This window comes from Poromitra crassiceps (assembly GCF_964638095.1).
Source record: "Poromitra crassiceps genome assembly, chromosome: 7".
Lineage (NCBI taxonomy): Eukaryota > Metazoa > Chordata > Actinopteri > Beryciformes > Melamphaidae > Poromitra > Poromitra crassiceps.
In genome coordinates, this window is record NC_139628.1 from 50,056,179 (window position 1) to 50,077,552 (window position 21,374).

The window sequence follows — 21,374 nt, forward strand, 5'->3', positions numbered from 1 at the left end:
GCGGGGAGTGTATTGTTAGAGCCATTGACCAACGGTAGTCGGCTACCTGAAGGGCTGTTAGTGTCTCCTGCCCTTGTACGCGTCAGTCGAGGTACAGCCTACATACCAGTTGTTAATGTTGGCCTTTCTGCAGTTACACTTTACCACCACTGCTCACTAGGGCTTTTGACAAAATCAGAAGTTGCAAACCTACCAACAGGGATCAGTGAGGTTAGGAATGAGTCGGGACAGGTCACTGTAACTGTTAACTCCCAGGCTGGGAAGGCTAGCACAGTGCAGGAGCAGATTCAAGCCCTCGACTTAACTGTTCTCCCAGAGGCAGTGTCAAGTTAGAAGACTACTGTTGAAACATCAGTCAGTGTTCTCTGCTTTTGAGGGGGACCTTGGCTGTACCAACCTGATCTCACATGAAATTCCCTTACTCGATGACGTATCTGTAAGACAAAGGTATCGGCGCATTCCCCCCTCTGATTATGAGGCGGTTAAAACCCATATATACCAGCTGTTAGAGACCCAAGTGATTAGGGAGAGTAGTAGCCCCTACGCCTCACCCATCGTCCTTGTTCGGAAGAATGATGGCAGCCTTCGCCTGTGTGTGGATTACGACAGTTAAACCGCAAGACGAGAAAGGACGCTTTTCCTCTCCCCCGAATAGAGGAATCATTGGACGCACTGTCTGGAGCCAAGTGGTTTTCCACAATGGACCTTGTCAGTGGCTACAACCAGGTACCAGTAGCAGAACAGGACAAGCCAAAGACTGCCTTTTGCACACCGTTTGGACTATTTGAGTTCAACCGGATGCCATTCGGGCTGGTGGCGTTGTCGACATTTTAATACAATTGGCCGAGTTACACTCTGGCTTGGTTACACTTGCAAGAATACTCACATGCTCTTTACTGTCTCATGGAGAAAGTTGTTGCTAGCGCCCCTAGTAGAATGCAGAACTCTGCTGTGCTGCTCCGTGACCAGTTTATCGAGAATGTTAATGATTCTGCTTTGCGCAGGGAACTGAAGCAGCTGGTCCGTGCTGACTCTCTCCTGTCATTGCTAGATGTTCGTGCTGAGGCCATTAGATGGGAACAGGAGAGTAGGCCAAACGCTGGAGCCCATAGGTATTCTGTCCCGTCTCTTTGTGCCGCCCAGAACTCTAGATTCCAGGGCCAGGTGGACCGTGCACCTACTAGTTCCACCACCTCCCAGATAGAGAGAAGTTGGCAGCTATGTTGCAGCAACAACAGGAGCAGATTAATCAGTTGAGTCAGAGCCTTCTCAGGATGCAAGCCCCCCCCACGCCCCACCAGGTTTGCCCGGCCAAATACTGTCATTTGGGTTTCCGCAAGGCTGTCTGGCTCTGGGGCGATGTTAGCAAACATGAGTGTTTTGCTGTTGCCTCCCAGGTAGGTTCTGCAGGAGGTAGGTGAGCGTGGAGCCCCTGTAGGGAATGTGGCTCTCCTTGTTGGCCAGGGCGTGCATGACGATGCTCAGCTGGGAGAGGGATCTGTTGATGTAATTCATCTCTTTTAAAGGAGAATTTCGTTTTTTTTACACCACAGTCCTCATTTCCAGCTTAAAATATGTTTTCTACCCACAAATACTTTTGGGTTCATTCGGATCCCCACAGAAGATTTGTCGCACCGAGTTCACTCCTCAAACACTCAAACAGGCTAGAACGGGAGCCTGCGGGGCATGCTGCACGCGCTCTGTAAATTACACTTTTTCGGTCACATCGCAGTTCATTCTGGTTGTAAATATAATTATTTAGCTAATAGCTAGAAGCTAAGCTAACAACAACAAAAGAGTCGGCTCCAATCTGCCGGATGGGGTTACAGTGCTCATCTTCTTCTTCTGTGGTTTCTCTGAAGAAGTGTGGTAAGAAGAGAAACCACAGAAGAAGATGAGCACTGTAACCCCATCCGGGGCAGATCAACGTTGACTGTTGTGTTGGTGTGCAGGAGGTCCCGCAGCGTCTCATTGTGGATCTCCACAAAGCTGGCTGTGAAGGTAAACTGCCAGCCCTGCTCTGCCAGTTTCTCTGAGGCCTGGAAGATCTGCTGCATGGCTCTGGGAATGACCCCTCGGACCTCATCCAGGGTCAGCGCTTTATTGTTTTTTATTTTTATTTTTATACAGGGGGAGTCTCACTGAGAGCAATGCTCTCTTTTTCAGGAGTGCCCTGTTCACATTCACACACACATTCATACCTGGAAGCTGACCAGTACAACCACAGTCTGATCTGTTGGCCACTGAGCAGCTCCACTGGAGCAGTTGGGGTTGATGTTAATGTAATGACATAAAGTCAGTATTCTAATGGGCAAAGCTTTATTACATACATTCAAAAATATATATTTCAATGAAAAGTAAGCAGAGTACAATCTTAATATAAACCTTTATTGATTAAAACAAGAAAACAAACATGGCTGGTGTGGCTTATCTGGGGTCCTTTTTTAATTTTTGTTTTTTTTCAAGTTTTAAAGTAAGCCTCTTGCACCGGAGTCGCTCTGAAAGGCCACAAGGCCACTGGTTTCATGGCCATATTCTCTCAGAGCGGCCTCAACACTGGCCATTTCAGACTTTGTCTCTGAGAGCGTCACTTGGAGCTGGCGATGCTCCATCTCGCCGGCATGAAGCAGTTTTTCATGCCTCTCCTGAGTCATTGTGACGGCCCTGAATTTCACCTCTAGCGGCACAATACGAATGCCCCCAGCCGTCCCTCTTAATCATGGCCCCAGTTCAGAGAAGAAAACCCACAAAATAGAACCGGAGTCCTATTCCATTATTCCTAGCTGCGGTATTCAGGCGACCGGGCCTGCTTTGAACACTGTCCCACCTCCCTCCTGCCAGCCACCTGCATATTGGTTTTGTTCTTTGATTTACTTACTTGACAAACACCCTACACTACACTATCCACACGCATCCACACTGACACTACTGATGCTACAGATCAACACACTTCATACTTACCTTTATTTATTTACATTTATAATAAATACTTTATATTTTTGGCACTTTGCGTCCTGTTCCCTTCTTTTGCCATAACCCATAGAGCCGGGTTATGACAACATATAAATGGTATCAGTTTTTAATGCATGTATGTATATTTGTATCCTTGTGCCTCATAGTTAGAAACGGTGTGAAGCCCAGCGTACGTGTGTGTCCGCTTGAGGCAGTGTTGTGCACAGCCAAGGTACACATTTTCTTTTATACTGGTATTTTTTAATGTATGTGTTTTATCGGGACTAATTAATGTTTTTGTCTCCTTATAGAACAGAGATTGCCGCTGCTGCTTTGCTTTCCCTGTAAATTAACCAAGCCACTTGAGTTGTATTCTTTTATTGCTTTTATTTGAATTATTTCCCAGTTGATTTTAATGACCTTTTACTGAGGACTAGCCTATTATTGTTAGGAGTCAACTTTGTCTAAAACGGAAAGAAGTGGCTTCGCCATGTTGGTGTAGGTTGGTGGCATATTGTGGTTCCTTCTGGTTTGCACATGCATTTGTTTTATTGTGCTTTCGTGTGGTTCTAATTTTATGGTGTGGTGTTTTTATACCACATTGCTGCTACCAAAGCAACTTGGTCATAGCACTCTTGCACTTTGCAAATTTCTCCATTAACAATTGATTGACTTTTACTCTTGTTAGGTCATTTTTATATCCTGGATATTAACATGTTTTAACATGTCTGATACAAGATTTGTTCACTTATTTTACTTGGTAGAATAAATCATCTTTTATTGGAAATCCCTCTTCTCCCGTCTCTGATTCTAAATTGTGGATTCCTCTGTGCGGGTGTAAATACCCTGTTGAGTTTTAAGGTGGTCACACAGTGATCTTTATATAGTCTTTGGGTGAAAGTCCCAAGGTGGCGTTGTCAACATTTAATACAATTGGCCGAGTCTACCTGGCTCGGTTACAAAGGTAGATGGCAAGCTAACATCAACCCCAAAAGATACAATACATTCATAATTCAAACCCGGCCAGAGCCCCTCCTCCGCATGTTTGTTGATCTTTTTAGTCCCGCCTATTCCTCGATTTTGAGTGGTTTGTTGAAAGAAAGCGTCATTGATGAGCAAACGTTGAACTGTTTTCTAAGGCTCGGTCCAAAAACACTAGCCACCAAGAGCACTGAAACATCAGGTGCGTTGCTGGGTGCAGTGCCCTGGAAGGTATAACCCCGGCACCCTGCACTCACCCGGCTGGCTTCCCATAGACCCCTTGAGTAATATCCCAGGTATATCGTTTACAAGAACATAAGCACCTTAGGTGACGCATAACTTGCTGTCGGTGAGCCCTTCTGTGTTCAGCTGCAGTATTCTGGGTTGGAGGCCAGCGGAGCAAGCACCACCGGCCTTCCTTCCCGACTGCTGCCTAGCACTAGCCCGGGTGAGGGCCCTTAATTGACAAACTCTGTTTCGCTTTTGACGTTTTGCGGTCATAAGTTACTAACGGGGGGCACCACGTGAAGGTGTTTGTCTTGCTCCCCTTGTTTACTCAACTAGTGAATACTGCGCTCCGGTATGGAGTCGCAGTGCTCACACTCGCCTCATCGATGCGCCCATCAATGAAGCCTTGCGCATTGTGACAGGATGCCTGCGTCCCACTCCTGTGGACAATCTCCCCATCCTTGCAGGCATCCAGCCCGCTGGACTTCGTCGCAAAGGAGCCACAGCACGTCTGGCGTGCCGGGCCATGGAGCCAAACCACCTACTCCATGAAAGGCTTGTCACAACAACTGAGCCTCCCCGGCGCCTAAAGTCCAGACACCCATTTGTTCCTGCTGCTTGGGAACTCCTGTAGCAATGCAATGAAGCCAACATCAGTGCAGCAAGATGGGCGGATCACCTTTGGAGAATGGAGTGGGAGGTAAACACCTCTCGACTCCATTGCTTCATCCCCGATGTCGGTTCTCCTCCTACTGGGATGGACCTGCCTAGACAGGCATGGGTGAGGCTTAATCGCCTCAGGACCGGCGTCGGGCGTTTCCGCTCATCAATGTTCAGATGGGGCTTGACTCCTAGTGCGACCTGTGAGTGCGGTGCAGAGGAACAGACAGCAGACCATGTCATTCTGGAATGCCTGATGTATCGGGCTCCCAACGGGATGCATGGACTGCTGTCTGTGGATGACGATACGGTGACATGGCTGCTAGAGGTGTGCCCAGAAATATAGCCCGGGTGAACCCCCCCCCAGGCCGGGATGGTAAAAGGATGGCCCCGTACCTGGGGGAGTGGAGCGAAATCACCTAACCCAAACGACAGAGAGAGAGCACCTTAGGTGGCTGGCGGCACCACTTTGTAATGTTGATTATATTTTTTGTTTTGTTTTTCCTTTCTTTCCCCTGTGTCTGAGCCTGTTTGTTTTGTCTTGTTTGTGTTCTATAAAAATTTGAAATATGAAAAAAAAAAAAAAAAAATGGGCCCTGCGAGGTTACACTAGGGTCCCTGGTGCACTGGCTAAATTTCCATACAGGTCTTCCTTCCATCATGGCCACCTAATCACCCCTCATTCAACTTTCCACCTTGATAGCTGATGCGTGGAGAGCGTTTTGGAGCTAATGGCCCATTTCCACTGCTGGTATGAGCCCGCCCAGCTCTGTTTTGTCTCATTCCACCGGTCAAAAACCTGGACAGACCGGGTTGAGTCATGCTAGTTTTAATCCCTGCTTTCTCTGGGTTCTAGGGCTGTGGACCGGGTACCATACGGTGACGTGAAAACACTGCATACGACTGCTTGGTCAGGCAGAATCGTGTCTGTGCCTGGATACTGTCTGTCAATGCTGGATACCAGTTTAGTGGGACTTACCTTCTCTTCTATTATTTCCATCAGTCTTTTGGATATGTGGATATGCGGTCGCTATAACGACCAGTTGTGGGCGGAGGCAAGTAAACTTGCGCTGGAATCAGACAGTCTATTCAGACAGTCGCTCAGGAAACCGTTACAAAGGGCAGGCACTTAAAAAAATCGGATGAACCATCTATCTGTCAAGTCTATCACGGGGTCGGTCTCACTGCCGTCACACTAAAGCCCGCCTGTATCTGACAGGTCCGTCTCACTGCCGTCACACTAAAGCCCGCCCGTAGCTGCCTATGCTGATTGGGGGGCGAACCACTGATGGTTCAGATTCAAACAAATAGAGTGGAGCGTGACAACATGGATTTGTCGTGCGATTGTGATCTCATGCGAATCCAGCTGTCTTGCAAGGTTACATCCGCAGTGCGAATGTATGGAAACATTCTGTCAGTGAACGTGTGCGTGAAGGTGTGTATATGTGTGTTCGTATCAGGATCAGAGAATGACAGCTTTCCTCGGTTCCAGTCCAGATTCACTCTAACTCTCTGGAAATCCTTCTTCACTGGGAGAACATTGACTGGATCTGATGGGGAGAATGCTCTGTATTTACCATCATAGAACATGATTCTCCATAATCCAGACTGGATGCCTCTCTTCCTCTGGACAGGCTGTGCTGCCACACCCAGTGACCAGTTTGTATTGTCCCCAACCTCAACATCCCAGCTGTGAGTTCCTGAGTTAAAGCCCTCTGAGCCCAGGACACCGTAGTAGTAGTCACGCCTCTCTAGATTGTCAGGAAGCTGCTGACTCAATCCACCTCTCACACTGGTCAGATCTTCAGACAGGATATGGTATGGACCGGCAGTGTTTGGGTCCAGAATCACAGCAGTGTAGGAGACCATCTCCTTCATCTTGTCCCAAACTGTGAAGCTCAGGTTGCCCAGGTGTTTGGCCTCGTCTATCAGAGCTCCTGAAAACAACTGTGGATCCCCCAGCAGGGGGCGCTGGACTCTTTCAACTGCAGCCCTGTAGTTCTCCGAGATGTCCTCAGCTCTCTGCTCCTTCTCTATGACTCTGCTGGTGTCTGAAAGCGCTGCCATCTCTCTGCTCAGACCCTCAACCCTCTCCTTCACCATATGACTCGTCTGCTCCTCTTCCTCCCTCAGTGCAGCGATCCTGCCCTCCTCTTCCTCTTGTAGAAACTGGTGAAGCTTCTTAAACTCCTCCTTAATCTGCCTCTCTGTGTTTCGGACCTGGACCTTAATGTGTTCTGCTGTTTGATCACAGTTTCCTTTAACATGATTGAAGAGCTCCAGTTTCGCCTTTAAGGGCTTCAGTGATTTCTGGAGTTTCAGCTTGAGTTCAGAGTTCAGACTGCAGAGAAGCTCAGACTCTGCTGAAGCTATAGCTCTCTCCACTAAGAAAGTCTCACACAGGTTCTTTAACACAAAGTTACACGGTAGTTCACTCCCTGAAGATATTTCCTTACAAAGTGGACACTCGTGTATTAGTCTGTGTGTCCACCAGCTCTGCAGACAGACTTTACAGAAGCTGTGGCCACATGACAGGATGACAGGATTTTTAAAGATGGCACAGCAGACAGGACAGGAGAGATCCTCCTCTGAGTATGGACTGCAGAGAAGCTCGGTTCCTGCTGATGCTTTCTGATCTCTCTCCACTAAGAAATCCTCACACAGGTTCTTCAATGCCAAGTTACGACAAGGTGGTTCACTCTGTGAAGATATCTTCTGACATAGTGGACACTCATGTGTTCGTCTCTGTGTCCACCGGCTCTGCAGACAGGCTTTACAGAAGCTGTGGCTACATGACAGGATGACAGGATTTTTAAAGATGTCACCGCAGACATGACAGGAGAGATCCTTCTTTGATCTGGAAGTCATTTTGTATCTCAGTGAAGGTGAGAGGTTAGAGGTTAGACCAACAGCAGGGGAGAATTTATGCCATCGCTGATGATGTCACAATGGGTAAGTAGAGAAAGTGTTATGACATCACTGATTATGTCACACGGTGTCACTTTTATTTGATTTATGACATCACTGATGATGTCAATGCGTGAGTAGTCAGGGATTTATGACAGTCATCAGTGGGACAAAAAATGAAACAGATATTGCCCACTTGCTACCTTTTATATAATAAGGATGTACGTTAGAGGGAGCTACGTCTGAAATCTGATCTCAACTCTACCGAATTCAGCCATTACTACAACTGTGGTAGATGTTTCTCATGGTAACCAGAATAAAAACGAGACTTCCGATTTTTACTTCAAAAATAAAATTGTTATCGTCAAAACCCATTCACCTTTTGTGAATTGTGATGCTGTTACTTTGAAGGCAGAATAACTTACTTCCGGTATTAGCCATGTCAACCCTGGCCAACTTGACCGCTGTCTTTCAGCATCTCCCAAACATTAGCTTGCTGGATAGCTGTTAGCTAACCAAACTCTTTTGGAAAAACAAGGTTGCCAACGCCAGGCCAAGCCAGGCTACCTATGAGTCGTAAAAGAAACGCCAGTTCCGTTGAAAGCAGCGCGTCTCCTGAGCTGCAGAGCGCCTTCATGGAGCCCCCCGGGCCCGAGGGGGCCGGCCGAGCCGACGGGGGTTTCCTGGAGCTGGAGCCCGACGAGGAGCTGCTGTGCTCGGTCAGCGACATCACGGAGCACCTGGGCAGAAACATCAGCGCGGTGCTGCAGACGGCGCTGGCCGATATTCGCGACATGGTGTCGGTCAGGATCCGCGTCCTGAAGACGGAGCTCCGCGACAAGACGGAGGAGATCCAGGCATTAAAGGCCAGGCTGGAGCCGGGTCAGAGGGACGGCTTCCCCGGGGCTAACGCTAACGCCGGGGCCATCGAGGCGTCTTCACCGAACGGTAAATAACTGTCGGGTTGTTTGTTTGTTAGATCCACATTACCTGGCTCAAAGCCTCGTTCACGTTGAACGGTATAACTGTGCAATATCTGGAAATATATATGTATACGACTTTGTTTACGTGACTGTGTGGCTTATTTAATATAAATATTGTGCATACATTCTTTCATATACGTATTTAAAATACACTTTTTTTTACACCACACTTATTGTATAAAGTAGTTAATGCAAAATTGTGTTAATGTTTAAATGTACCCGTGCCTTGTTTGTTTTAACTGGTGCATACCTTTTTTTCTGTGTGCGAGTACTTTGAGTGCAACGCAAACTGGAGTCAACGCCTACATGTGTAGATTGTGTGTACACACATGCTTGGGCTTGGCCAATAAGCTGATTTTGATTCGGATTCTGAGCTACTGTATTGTAAAAGTAGCCACTCTTCCTGGGGTCCACATTAATATTTTAACAATACTTCAAACAGAAAATGTGTTATACAAATATACACATCTGTAACAGTCATATTCACAATAGGACTCAATATATGCATACACAACAACCACTTACTAAAAACAAAATAAATATCGTACACTATTACTATCCCTTGTGTAAACAAATACAATCTTATTTTTTGTTAAAACATGTATTACTTTGGTTTCACAAAGTACCATATCGGTATCAGTTAATTGTAAATTGAATGTTTACATTGACCAGTAAGTAACTGTGCAATATCTGATCATTGATCATACATTTTTCATATATATATATATTATGTGTGTGTGGTTACCGCATTTAGCTCCACTAATTTGTGCGGTATGGAAGAAGTCAATATCGTGGCAGCCCTAAACAGTAAAAAAACAACTTTGAGCAAACAACTAGCCAGGTTCTTTGTCATAATTGCTTTGTTTCATGTGTTTGTCATGTGTATTGTTGTGTTTTATCTTTTGAGACATGTCTGCGGTGGAACCAAAGACGAATTTCCACTTGTGGACAATAAAGTTTTTGTAATCGTAATCGTAACTTTGCCAATTCTTCTCCCCAATTCAAATAAATCGTCGGACGTCTACCCGGAAGTGGCTTTTTTGTTGTTAGTGCCGACGTCAAGGTGATTCGGTCTATGAAGCTGATGATTCTGATTCTGATTGTGCTTCAGCAGCTGGCTTCAGGAAACCCGACTTCAACTCGGCCAACAAGCAGCACAACGTGTCCGACCCGAAGAAAGCCAAGCCTGCCATGCCCGGCGTCAAGAAAGAAAACATCAACGCCATCTGTGACTATCTGATGAAGGACAAGAACTCGCGGGGCTGCAGTGAGATGGACGACAGGGAGGCTCGCCCGGAGCCCGAGTCGCCCTCCCTCAGCCTGTGGCCCAGCCAGGGAGAGGGAGAGGGCGAGTCGGACTCGGCCACAGATGACATCTTCAGCATGCTGCCGTCTGGCAGCAAACGCATCTATGACTACGAATGGATGGCGGGGATGGAGTACACCCCAGACCTGAAAGGTAGTCAGGCCTGTTTTAGACGCTAATAAATGGGCCAACAAAAGCCAAACTTATTATCACACAAAAAGTCGTTTAAGGGCGTTTTCACATCTGCCTTGTTTGGTTCGTTTGAACCGTACTAGAATTCGTTTTCGGGTTTGTTTGGGCACGTGTGGATGCAGCAATCGAACTCTGGTGCGCACCAAAAGCGCACAAAACAAGCGGACCGAAACCTGTTGACAGAGGTGGTCTTGGTGTGGTTCCAAACGAACTCTGGTACGGTCCGTTTGTTGAGAACGTGATCCAACCTCGATCCGACCCAAATGCAGGATCAAACGGGCTCCCGTTGCCAGCGGTGCTGTGCGTAATGGACTTCTCTCACACACCCACGCAGGCACACAGCCTGTCATCCATGTGGAGATGAAATGTTGGGTGATCTATTCTACTTACATCTCTCTGATCTCACTCCGCCTCCAACACCCTGCAGACGGTGGGGGGACGGCTATCAGACCTGCCAACGTGCACACACTTTTCGTAGCAGGCACGCATTTCTGCTGGTACGATCTGTTAGTTAAAACTACGCAAAAACACGTTGACGGCTGTGAATTCAATTATATGTGGCGAGCATGTTGTGTGTTGTGAATCTACTTCTCACGCGGTCAGACCCTCCGTGGCTACTGCGAGACTAGCAATAACCTGACCAATCCAACCAATGAAAGCAATGAGTGTAGCCAATCAGAGGGGGGAGTAGGGCGGATCTTGACTTCCCCATCCATCATGTTAGTGTGCGAGCGAGCTACTTCCAGTCTGCTGAACTTTGCTCCTGCTGCAACTTTCTAAGATTAATATTTAATTAGCCACTCTTAATACAATGCGGGCAGGAGGCACCAGAGCCCGGGGGAGAGTGGCTGGGGAAGGGAAACATTGTGGTCCATCCATAGACTGTAACTTTATGCCGTGGTCCCGAGGCTTGCAGCTAGAGATGCTGCGATCAAGATTTTTCAATTCCGATCCGATTTCGATATTTTAGCTCAAAACCGATCCGATTCCGATCAAATTTCGATACCCGATTCGATACCGATTTCGATCCGATACCGATACAGCACATATTTAAGTCTCTCTATGCTGTCTGATAGCTAGCAGGCAACAAACATTTTTAGGGTTAGGTATGTATGTGTGTGCTTTGGTAATATAGTATGTAAACGATTTAGTTCATCTAATTCATTTGATGTAAAACTAAAACATAACAATCAAATTAGGGCTGGGCGAGATGGATGATTTAATATTCCATAGCTCTGACCTAAGCAAATCTGACATCACTATTGTGATATAATATTTTTTTTAGTAAAGTGTATCACTCAATAGTCAATACAAAAAATAATGGCTTTTATAGAACCGAAAGCCTAGCTGCTTAGTCTGCAGATAAAACATAAAAAATTACATTTAGACTCTTATTGGCATGACGGCAACATATAAGCGGTCTGAATTTTGCATGGGGCCAGTTCTATAGTGAGGCATGGAAAGCCTCACTATACGCCATCATATCTGTGTCGTTTCACTTTTGACTGAAAAATTATGCCTGTAGTCTAGATTAAAGAAAATACACGTATGTGATGTTGACAATTATGTAGGCTATGTGCGCATTCGTTTTCCTTATAGATCATGAGTGCTCCGCAGCTAGCTACGTTAGCTTGCATGTAACGTTTAGCGTTAGTTGATTTTGGAGACACAAACCCTGGACGTTTCATTTTGAGTAGGCTAATGCATGAGGTTCTCTATGGTTTACGCCAGCTCTGGGAGTATGAAATGCTTTAAATGCGGGGGTTTTGGTCACAACAAGCTTGTGGAGCGCTGCCCTGCTAGATAGCCTAACCAGCTAGCTAACGTTAGCCATCATCACAACAGTTAACGTTAACGCCAAAACAAATCCGCTGCCTCATCCCCACGTTTGGTTTAGCGTAACGCCAGCTCAGACTTTCCCCTAATCTCAGAAACCTTGCGGGACATGTATTGCAAATTGCAATAGTGGTTGTTTTGTTATAATTTGAAACTGTCAAACTGGTGCGGACGCGTGATTTCGAATCGCACATAGGTTAAGGACGGGTGTGTCTGACGTTTTGGCCCTGGCCATCCTAGGCTCAACGCGGCCTCTGTGCTGCTGCGGCTGCTGCTGCTGCATGCTGGATAGAAATCCTGGAGCGGAGTCATGGAATGGAGTGCTTATATCGGAGCCTTGGATCGGTCATTTTCGCTGGAATCCGATCCGATCCGATCCATGTTTTTTGGCTGATATCGCGCCGATATCCGATCACATGATCGGATCGCAGCATCTCTACTTGCAGCTAAACGAACATGCTAACGTTAGCTGTTTGGAGGCTAGCTAGCATTAGCTGTGTAACATTACAGGCAGTGCGGTTAACGTTAACTAACATGATCGGTAGGAGGTTTCGCTTTTCCCCGGCCCCGGTGAGAGGCTCGGTGACACCGCGGCCGGTGGACGTGTCGATGCAGGAACCAAACACGCGGCTGCAGATCACCACAGGAAGTTAGTGGTTATTGATATGTTGTGGTGTTTGGAAATGTCTGGGCTTCTTCTGCTGTTCTTGTCAGCAGAAGTCTGATGAATGAAACGAGGAAAGACCACTCAGAATTATTCCTACTTCAAATTCAGTCAGCTTCTCTGCAAAGATGCTGATATAATTATCCCTATAGTAAACCGTCGGCTACATTATGCAAATAAGGTCTGTGTTTAACAAAAGTTGATGAAACAAGGACGTTTTTGTTCAGCAAGATAACCTTCACAAATAAGGAACACTTTTATGACTTTTGAAGCGTTTTCTAAAAACAAAAATGCATTTCCACCCCATAAAAGTGGTCCTAATTTTTCTGAATATGACCTCGCTGAACAAACCTTTGTCAACCACATACCTTATTTCAAGCATTGAACCAAAATCCCCATACAAAAATCCCATTGACTTTTACACAGAAGTGTTGTTAACATCCAGGTCGGCTGGACTCATTCGTGCGGTACTCTATACAGTTCCCCCATGGGGATCGCTCTCATCTAGTCATGTTAACCCATTGATACCTGATGCAGCATTTGTGTGTGTATCCCTTTAAGACCACGAACCGCGTTAACGCGGTTCGTGGTCTTAAAGGGATACACACACAAATGAGGGATATACACACAAATGCTGCATCAGGTATCAATGGGTTAATCTAATGATGTTCTTCCCAGGCACGAGAGAACCCAAGTGTGAGAGTGCCCCGTCGGAGGAGGCGGAGGAGGAGACGGAGGAGAGTGAAAATGAGTCTGTGAGGGAGGGAGATGGTCTGGAGCAGGCCTCTCTGTCCCACGTCCAGACCCCGGACTTCTCCATGGAGCCGCAGGGCTCTCCAGGCCAGGGCGGGAGTCCCATGGAGGGGAATGCAGACCGGCTGGATCCAGGTGGGTGAGGAGTGAGAATAGCAGGTCCTGTTCTACTCGCGAACACAACTGATTGCCTCAAAGTAAATGTGTGTGTTTGAGTTGCTCCATACATCAATACAAGTTCTGCAGGGTATCGTGCCAGTTGTTTGTATGTACATCAAACACATATATGTTCATGTTTTTGTATCTGCTCTTGTATCGAGTGAATGCAGAAATTTAAGATGCATTTTGGCCGAAGAAATAACGCTTTATATTGGACCATTTTCAGGCCAGCAGTTCCCCAGCCACACCTACATCTGCCCGCTCTGCGGAACGTTCTGCCCTGACTCTATGTTTCTGGAGGAACACCTTAAACTGATACACTCGGACACGCCCGGTGCCCAGGCCCTGCAGGCCCTGCAGTCCACCTCCTCCATTGCCCCCGCCCTGGGGGAGGGCAGCAGTGACTCCAGGAGGGGGGTGGGGGGGCAAAACCATGTTGACCCAGGAGGACCCATGGTCGCAGCCCGGGGAACGGGGCCTGCTAAAAGGGAGATAAAGATTGAAGGGGGCGGGGGTTACGTGTGCGCGGACTGCGGCCGCCACTTCAACTACCTGGGCAACCTGCGGCAGCATCAGCGCATCCACACCGGAGAGAAGCCCTTCATTTGCCCCGACTGCGGGGAGCGCTTTCGCCACGCGGCCCGGCTCAAGAGCCACCGGCTGGGGCACAGCGGCGCCCAGAGCCCCTTCCCCTGTCCCCAGTGCGGGAAGGGATTCTCGGTGCTCTCCGGCCTGAAGAGGCACCAGCGGGTGCACACCGGCGAGAGCCCGTACGCCTGCCCGCAGTGCGGCCGGCGCTTCAAGGAGCTGGGCAACCTGTACACCCACCAGAGGATCCACAGCGGGGCCACGCCCTACTGCTGCCAGCAGTGCGGACGCAGCTTCCGCCATCTGGGCACCTACAAGAGCCACCGCTGCACGCCGCCGCATGACGCGCCACCGCTACACGCCGCCGCATTGACCCACCCGGCTGATCGCTAAGCCTTGGCTCTCTAACAGGCGGGACGACCAAACGCAAAGGGGACGAGAGGTTACATGCTGACTCTGAGGCGTCTGTCCTCGTAATATGGCTGTCTATAGAGTGCCAAAGGCACGCCCCCTTCTGGGTTAGGCATACGAACCAAGGGATTTCATCTGCCATTCATTTAATTCATATTTAGAATCAGGAGAAACTACGTACTGTGTATATATAACATTTCACTTGGACTTAAAGTCCCTGGAAACCAAAATCCACAAAAACGTTCTAACTATGTTATTTAGGGTCTTATGTTAGTAATTATGTGCCTCCGAAATTATTATGCATTACTTTCAACCCAAAGCCTTAAAATCGACACTTTTCTACAAGATTCTACAATATACTTCCTCATTGAAGAGAGCAGTGCGCGAGGTGCTAAAATGCAGGAGCTTATGACGTCATAAGCTCTATATAACCTTTGTACACGCGCGCAACCCGCAGTCCCGCACATTCTGCCTCCATCTCTCTTCAGAGTTCTAGTGGTCCCACACCTTTTTGCAGTTAGCTAACTACGCATTGCGTCAACACAAAGGCTCTTTTAAGAACCAACATCTATCTATCTGTCTATCTATCTGTCTATCTGCGAGTTTATCGCTTACTCGTCGGCGGTGTGTAGGAACCTTGAGAGGGAGAGCTCTCTCCTCTGCCTGCTGCGGCGCTGCTGTGTGTGTGTCAGTGTGTGTGTGCGCGCGTGCAGACAGATAGACAGATGACCGTCAGTCAGTACGCTATGCGCTGCGCGGAGCAACCTTATTTTTATTGGGAGCAACGCGCGAACACACACACACACACACACACACACAAAATCTCTATTTCCTTCTTTCTCTCTCCTCTCGGAGCAGAGGAGAGAGGTCTGAGAGAGGGACATTTCCCTGCTGCAGACGGGACACGCCCACACAGTCCGCGGGAGAAAATACACTCTAAAATATAATTGATTCTCATGAGTTTTGCCATGACTGTCAAACCTAAATTTATATACTTTGCGACGTTCATCATCGTTCAAATTTGGCTGGTGGCTTATTAACATAGATTCCTGTGATGTGATGAACTCAAAATGCTAAATAATAATAAAATATTTCTGGTTTCCAGGGACTTTAAATGGACACATAAATGGTGGATAAAATCCCTTGGTTCGTATGCCTAACACGGAAGTGGGCGTGACTTTGGCGCTCTTATTGTCACTGCTGGTGGTGCTCATATGAGTATATGAGTAGTTTCTGTTATGTGGTGGAGGAAGGGGGTGACGATGCTACGCTGTTGCCCAGGGGCCGGTTGCACAAAGAACCTTAAGTTAAGATTTTCCTTAAAGTCTGAGTTAAGGCTTCCTTAAAATAAGAGAGTTGATTTGAGTTAAAGTTGTGGACCAGTGATGTCATTCATGCACACATGACATCACTGGTCCACAACTTCACTCAAATAATTGTCAAACTAAATGAATGCCAGCACAACTGTTTACAGTTTTCGTATATTTGTGAGATCACGTGCAAAATAAATCAGCAATGTTTTTTCTTTAAGGAGAAAAGTTAAGGTGCTTTGTGCAACCGGCCCCAGAGCGTGACCTTTGACCCGCTGCCACCGACACCAAGCCAAGGTTCTTTAGCCTTCATCACCAGGCCACAGAGCATCCAGACTCCAGAGGGGACCGTGGTTGAAGGCAGAGCCAAGTGCCTCCAGAGGGCCCAGAGACCCCATAATGAAGGCCTTGCCTTTGATCAACGTTGTCTATGGATGGGGAATTGATAAGATATTATTGATACCAATGCTATTATCGATTCTGCTTAAAGGTCCAATTCTTTATCGATTCCCTTATTGATTCCTGATCACTTTTCTGTGTGGGGAAGAAAAAGGTTTTCAGCATCAACGTCTCATGAGTCTGAACACAGTAGTAGAATGTCTGCCTAATAACATTTTGAACATGTTCAAATCAATTACAATGCTCCTTTTCTTAAAAGGATATAACATGTTTACATATTGCCGCTGATTCCACCCTCGAAAGCACTATCAGGAAAAGAAACGATTCGTCTTTCACTCGTTTAATCACCAATTTGGCTCTCATCCGAATAATCCAGCCAGCAGGTAACTACGCAAATACAGTAGCACAGGGGAAAGGTGTTTGAAAAAGTGCCATTTAACAACTATTTATAGGCTATAATAATAATCTTGTCTCGCTGGCTTTCCCCTCTCACCCCCACCACCACCCGCTCACTCCACGTTCTGGATATGAGCCGGGGACCTGCTAAACTAGACCCGCTCTGCCAGCGACACGGACCTGGGGCTTGTGGGTGGGTCAGGCCCGTGTTTGCGGGAGCGCGCTCATAACGGTCATTTGTTGCTAAACATGCAGGCCGCCCGAGTAACGTCTGGATATGTTCAGGAATGAATTCACTGCATGTTCAGAAATGGCTTTGGTGACATCACAATACAAAGTAACAGCGCCGCCCTGCTGCCAACTGAATGTGGGAGAGCAAACCTTGTTGTCTGTAGCAAAGCTGCTGTGGAGAATGGAAACATTTACAGGAAAAAATCAACTACCGGATCTACCCCAACAGATCATCTTATCAGCTGCCCCGCCTCTTCAAAGCAGTGCATAGTTAAAGAGATACTCAACACCTTTTTCCACTTTTTTCTGCTGAAAATCAATATATATATTGGAAATTAGCTGTGTTCTTGAGGAATCCAGGTCAAAGTCCTGACATTTACTGTAAATCTGAGTAATTCCTAATTCCTCATCTCTTTTCACATACCCATGCAGTTCCATGCAAACCAAAAAGGCCAGCTGTAGACTCCCAATTTTCCTCCCTTTCTATTGGCTGAGCTCTTGATCAGTGACGTCGCCAAACCCAGCCCGCCCATCTCTCGTGCCGAGGCCCCTCCCAGCCAAAGTTTATAAAAGTGGTTGCACACCATGCTGGGACTATTGGGTGTGGAGAATTGTTGAATAGAGAGAGAGAGAGATTTGTGGAGTGTTTTGATTAGACTGCATAGTGTAAATTGTAGTGTTTAGTAGTCTAGGTTTAGTTTTAGAGTACGTCAGATAGCCTAGGTTGTGTTTGTAAAAATAAATAAATAAATAAATGTTCGTCTGTTTGCATAGGTATGTGAGAAGAGATGAGGAATTACTCAGTTTTACAGTAAATGTCAGGACTTTGACCTGGATTCATCAAGAACACAGCTAATTTCCAATACAGTATTGATTTTCAGCAGGAAAAAGTGTTGAGTATCTGTCGTATTTCGTCGCTGTCGCGGCAGGACCTTGAATCTCCAAAACAGCAACTTTTCAGGAAGTTAAAAAAACCTGTTTGCTCTTAAAATACTGAACCAAACGTCGTCAAAGTTGGCACATGTCTTAATTATAGTTAGTTTCCCGCTGAATGTGTCATTACTTTATTCATATCTTGCCTGGATAAGCTCAAATGATGATGTTTATATTATCCGTCCGACTTGGAAGCACTCTCTCCCGGCCAGTCAGGCGCTGATGGCCGCCTCCCCTATGGTATGCACATGCGGGGACAGATCGAGAAGTCCCACAGAGGCTGGATTTGAGGTTTTTTTTTTGCAACAGAATTCATAACCTTGTTTTAAAGACCCATGAGACATGTTTCAAAACGGCTAAAAATAGTACGATATGGGACCTTTAAAGGGTGGACACACCTCAGAAACTGTGTTTAGATCATGATGGGGCATGAAAACTCCCCTGAAAGCCAATATAATAAAACATGCATACATAGGCTACTGCGTTGAATTTGATCAACATGTCACACTAGAATCTGTTCAGATGCTATTTCTACAGCCAACCATTTTGATTATATTATTATTGATCAATTCTACAGTAATGATATATGAATAAAACGGCATTATATGCATCATAGAGGTGGACCAGGTACCTGTGTTTTCATAAGGACTATCTGACCGAGTTCTCAGCAAAGCCATTTTCTCAATCTGGAGAGACATTTTGACAGTTTAGAGATTTGCACAGCATATGCCGACAACAGGAATTCACAAGTGAAGCAAGGGTTTCACTTATACGGCTACTTGGGACATTTTGAAAGCTAAAATTGATATGTAACAATGGAAGCATTTTAATGAGCCCATTCTGTGATGATGATAGATGGACCTAACACAACAAGAATCCTGGCACACTACCGCCAACATGTGGCCCACCTCTGTAACAACACCAAAAGCATTTCCTCTGGTGGCACTAGTACTGACTTGACTGTCTTTTATCACAATACTGCTTGGTGCTATGTGTAGAGCAGACAGTTTGGCATTATTATTATTATTTTTAACTATAATGTAATCTAATGTAAGCCCTCTATTACAGACTGTGCATTGATGATTTTGTTTGCCTGTATGATCATAAAAACGTGTGATCACGAAAAAGAACCCAGAAGAAAATGATTGTAATCTAAGATGTGACACATTTTACTCAATTAATTGAATTCAGTGAAAGCTTGTCAAAAAATGACCCGTTTTTGATTTGATCGACTTATCTCTCTAGTGAGGAATTGACACAGCGACCTATCCAAAATGACCGATGAGTCAATCTTATTAACCTGTTGATGTGAAACGCTAATCACTGACAATCTGCATTCTAATAAACAGTTGTCTTTCTTTGGTGAACCAGTTTGTTTTTTTACCAAACTAGATTATCAGGTCGCCTTCAAATCTAGTTTGGTGGGCCTCCGGCACAAACGCAACAACCGGGTGGGAGGCTGTGTGTTTTGGTCTTGTGTATTTTAGGCTTTTATTTTTAAGGTCTCTGTGTGATATGGGCTCTTTTTTGAAGGTCTGTGTGTTTTGGGCATTTATTGTGAAGGTCTATGGCCTTTTTATGCCTCCGCCGATGATAGCTAGGCCGGAGGCATTATGGATTTGGGTTGTCTGTCCGTCCATCCGTACGTCCGTCCGATGTTCGTTAACGCGATATCTGAGGAACGCCTTGACGGAATTTCATCAAATTTGCCTCAAACGTCGACTTGGGGAGTCAAGGATGAACTGATTCGATTTTGGTGGTCAAAGTTCAAGGTCACTGACCTCACGAACGCCATAACCAAGTTCGTTAACGCGATATCTCAGGAACGCCTTGAGGAAATGTCTTCCAATTTGGCGCAAACGTCGACTTGCATGCAAGGATGAACTGATTAGATTTTGGTGATCAAAGGTCAAGGTCACTGTGACCTCTCGAATGCCATTTTCAAGCTTGTTAACATTGATGGAATTTCTAATAATTTGCCTCAAACGTCCACTTGGACTCAAGGATGAACTGATTAGATTTTGGTGGTCAAAGTTCAAGGTCACTTTGACCTCACGACCACTTGTTTCATGCTTGTTAATGCGATATCTCAGGAACGCCTTGACAGAATGTCATCAAATTGGCCTCAAACCTCCAATTGGACTCAAAGATGATGTGATTATATTTTGGTGGTTAAAGGTCAAAGTTCAAGATCACTGGCCGTCCGTTGTTCATTAACGTGATATCTGAGGAACGCCTTTACAGAATTTCATCAGATTTTCCTCAAACGTCAACTTGGACTCAAGGATGAACTGATTAGATTTTGGTGGTCAAAGTTCAAGGTCACTGTGATCTCACAAATGCCATTTCCAAGCTCGTTAACACGATATCTCAGGAACTACGGAATTCCTTCCAATTTGGCTCAAATGTCGACTTGGACTCAAGGATGAACTGATTAGATTTTGGTGGTGAAAGATCAAGGTCACTGTGACCTTACGAACGCCATTCTCAAGCGCAGTAACGCGGGGCGTTTTGTGTGTGTGTGTTTTGTTTTTGCCGGCCATCGCGTGCAGTACAGTTCAGGATGCAACGATCACGGACGGTACTGTAAACATGAAAGCAAGATTATTGGCAATTCTGGCAGCAGTGGAGTTTGAGACCCCAGAGCGCTTAGAAAAATCTTCAGGTATGCGGTTGCGGAGGGCGCGCCCAGCGCAATGACGTCGTATTTGGCGACGTCGCTCCTCCCCCGCGCCTGGCTCACCGGAGTGACCATAAATGAGCCTTTAAAAACCAGGTGGGGGCCTTGAGAGAGGAGCGCTCCTAGCGCGTCCTTACCATAGCGAATTAATTGCAAAAAGGCGCTGGCTTCTCAAATACACACGTCCTGTGTGAACAGCCGCTATAAACTTATTGCACAAACATTACACATCACTTTGTTTCCTCTAATTATTCATTCAATTCAAATGTCACTCTTGGTGTTACAGTAAGCTGAATTAAAGTTCACTGCAAATGCGTATTGACGCCTATCACGACACCACAAATCCCCTGGAAGCACGGCTGTTAAAGTCGAGGTGAACCCGTTCGTCACGTGCATCTGAATCCGTTTCAGACTGAAAACATAGTTTGTCTGAGATGACAGGTTGAGAGGCGGACCACAAGCCGCACAATGCCGGGTGTCGATGATTTGATTTGGCAATTCTGTCGACTGGCTTTGGCATTGGTCAATCATGGCGTGTTCCACCCCCAAATCGAGTGGGATTCAGCGTGTTGTCGTGCTACGCGAGTGGAACCGCGGAGTACCAGGCAGCCACCTGCTTCGTGCGGAGCAAGCGGACAATCCGATGCATGGGTGCTGCCCGCCTGCTTGGAATGTCCGAGGGGCGACCCCTGACAACCACACTCTCAAGCGCGCGCCTTTTAAGCTATTTCTGTAAATACGATATTCCTGGAATGTGCGTTTTAACGAGCCAGTTACATTTCTTTGCATTCTTAGAGATTATAGT

General features: G+C 46.4%; 2 protein-coding genes across 2 annotated transcripts; one reads left to right on the forward strand and one right to left on the reverse strand.

The window, feature by feature from the left end:
* Nucleotides 1–4,836: 4,836 nt before the first annotated feature.
* Nucleotides 4,837–7,689, reverse strand: LOC310779694 (E3 ubiquitin-protein ligase TRIM39-like; the record flags this gene model as incomplete). Its single annotated transcript, XM_083640194.1, has 2 exons — nt 4,837–5,022; nt 6,205–7,689. 2 exons carry the CDS (start codon nt 7,687–7,689, stop codon nt 4,837–4,839), a joined length of 1,671 nt encoding a protein of 556 aa, XP_083496320.1.
* Nucleotides 7,690–8,297: 608 nt separating this feature from the next.
* Nucleotides 8,298–14,624, forward strand: znf16l (zinc finger protein 16 like; the record flags this gene model as incomplete). The annotated part of the gene is made up of 4 exons (XM_083639910.1): nt 8,298–8,676; nt 9,826–10,170; nt 13,388–13,597; nt 13,848–14,624. 4 exons carry the CDS (start codon nt 8,298–8,300, stop codon nt 14,600–14,602), a joined length of 1,689 nt encoding a protein of 562 aa, XP_083496036.1. The 3' UTR covers nt 14,603–14,624.
* Between the last annotated feature and the right edge of the window lie 6,750 nt (nt 14,625–21,374).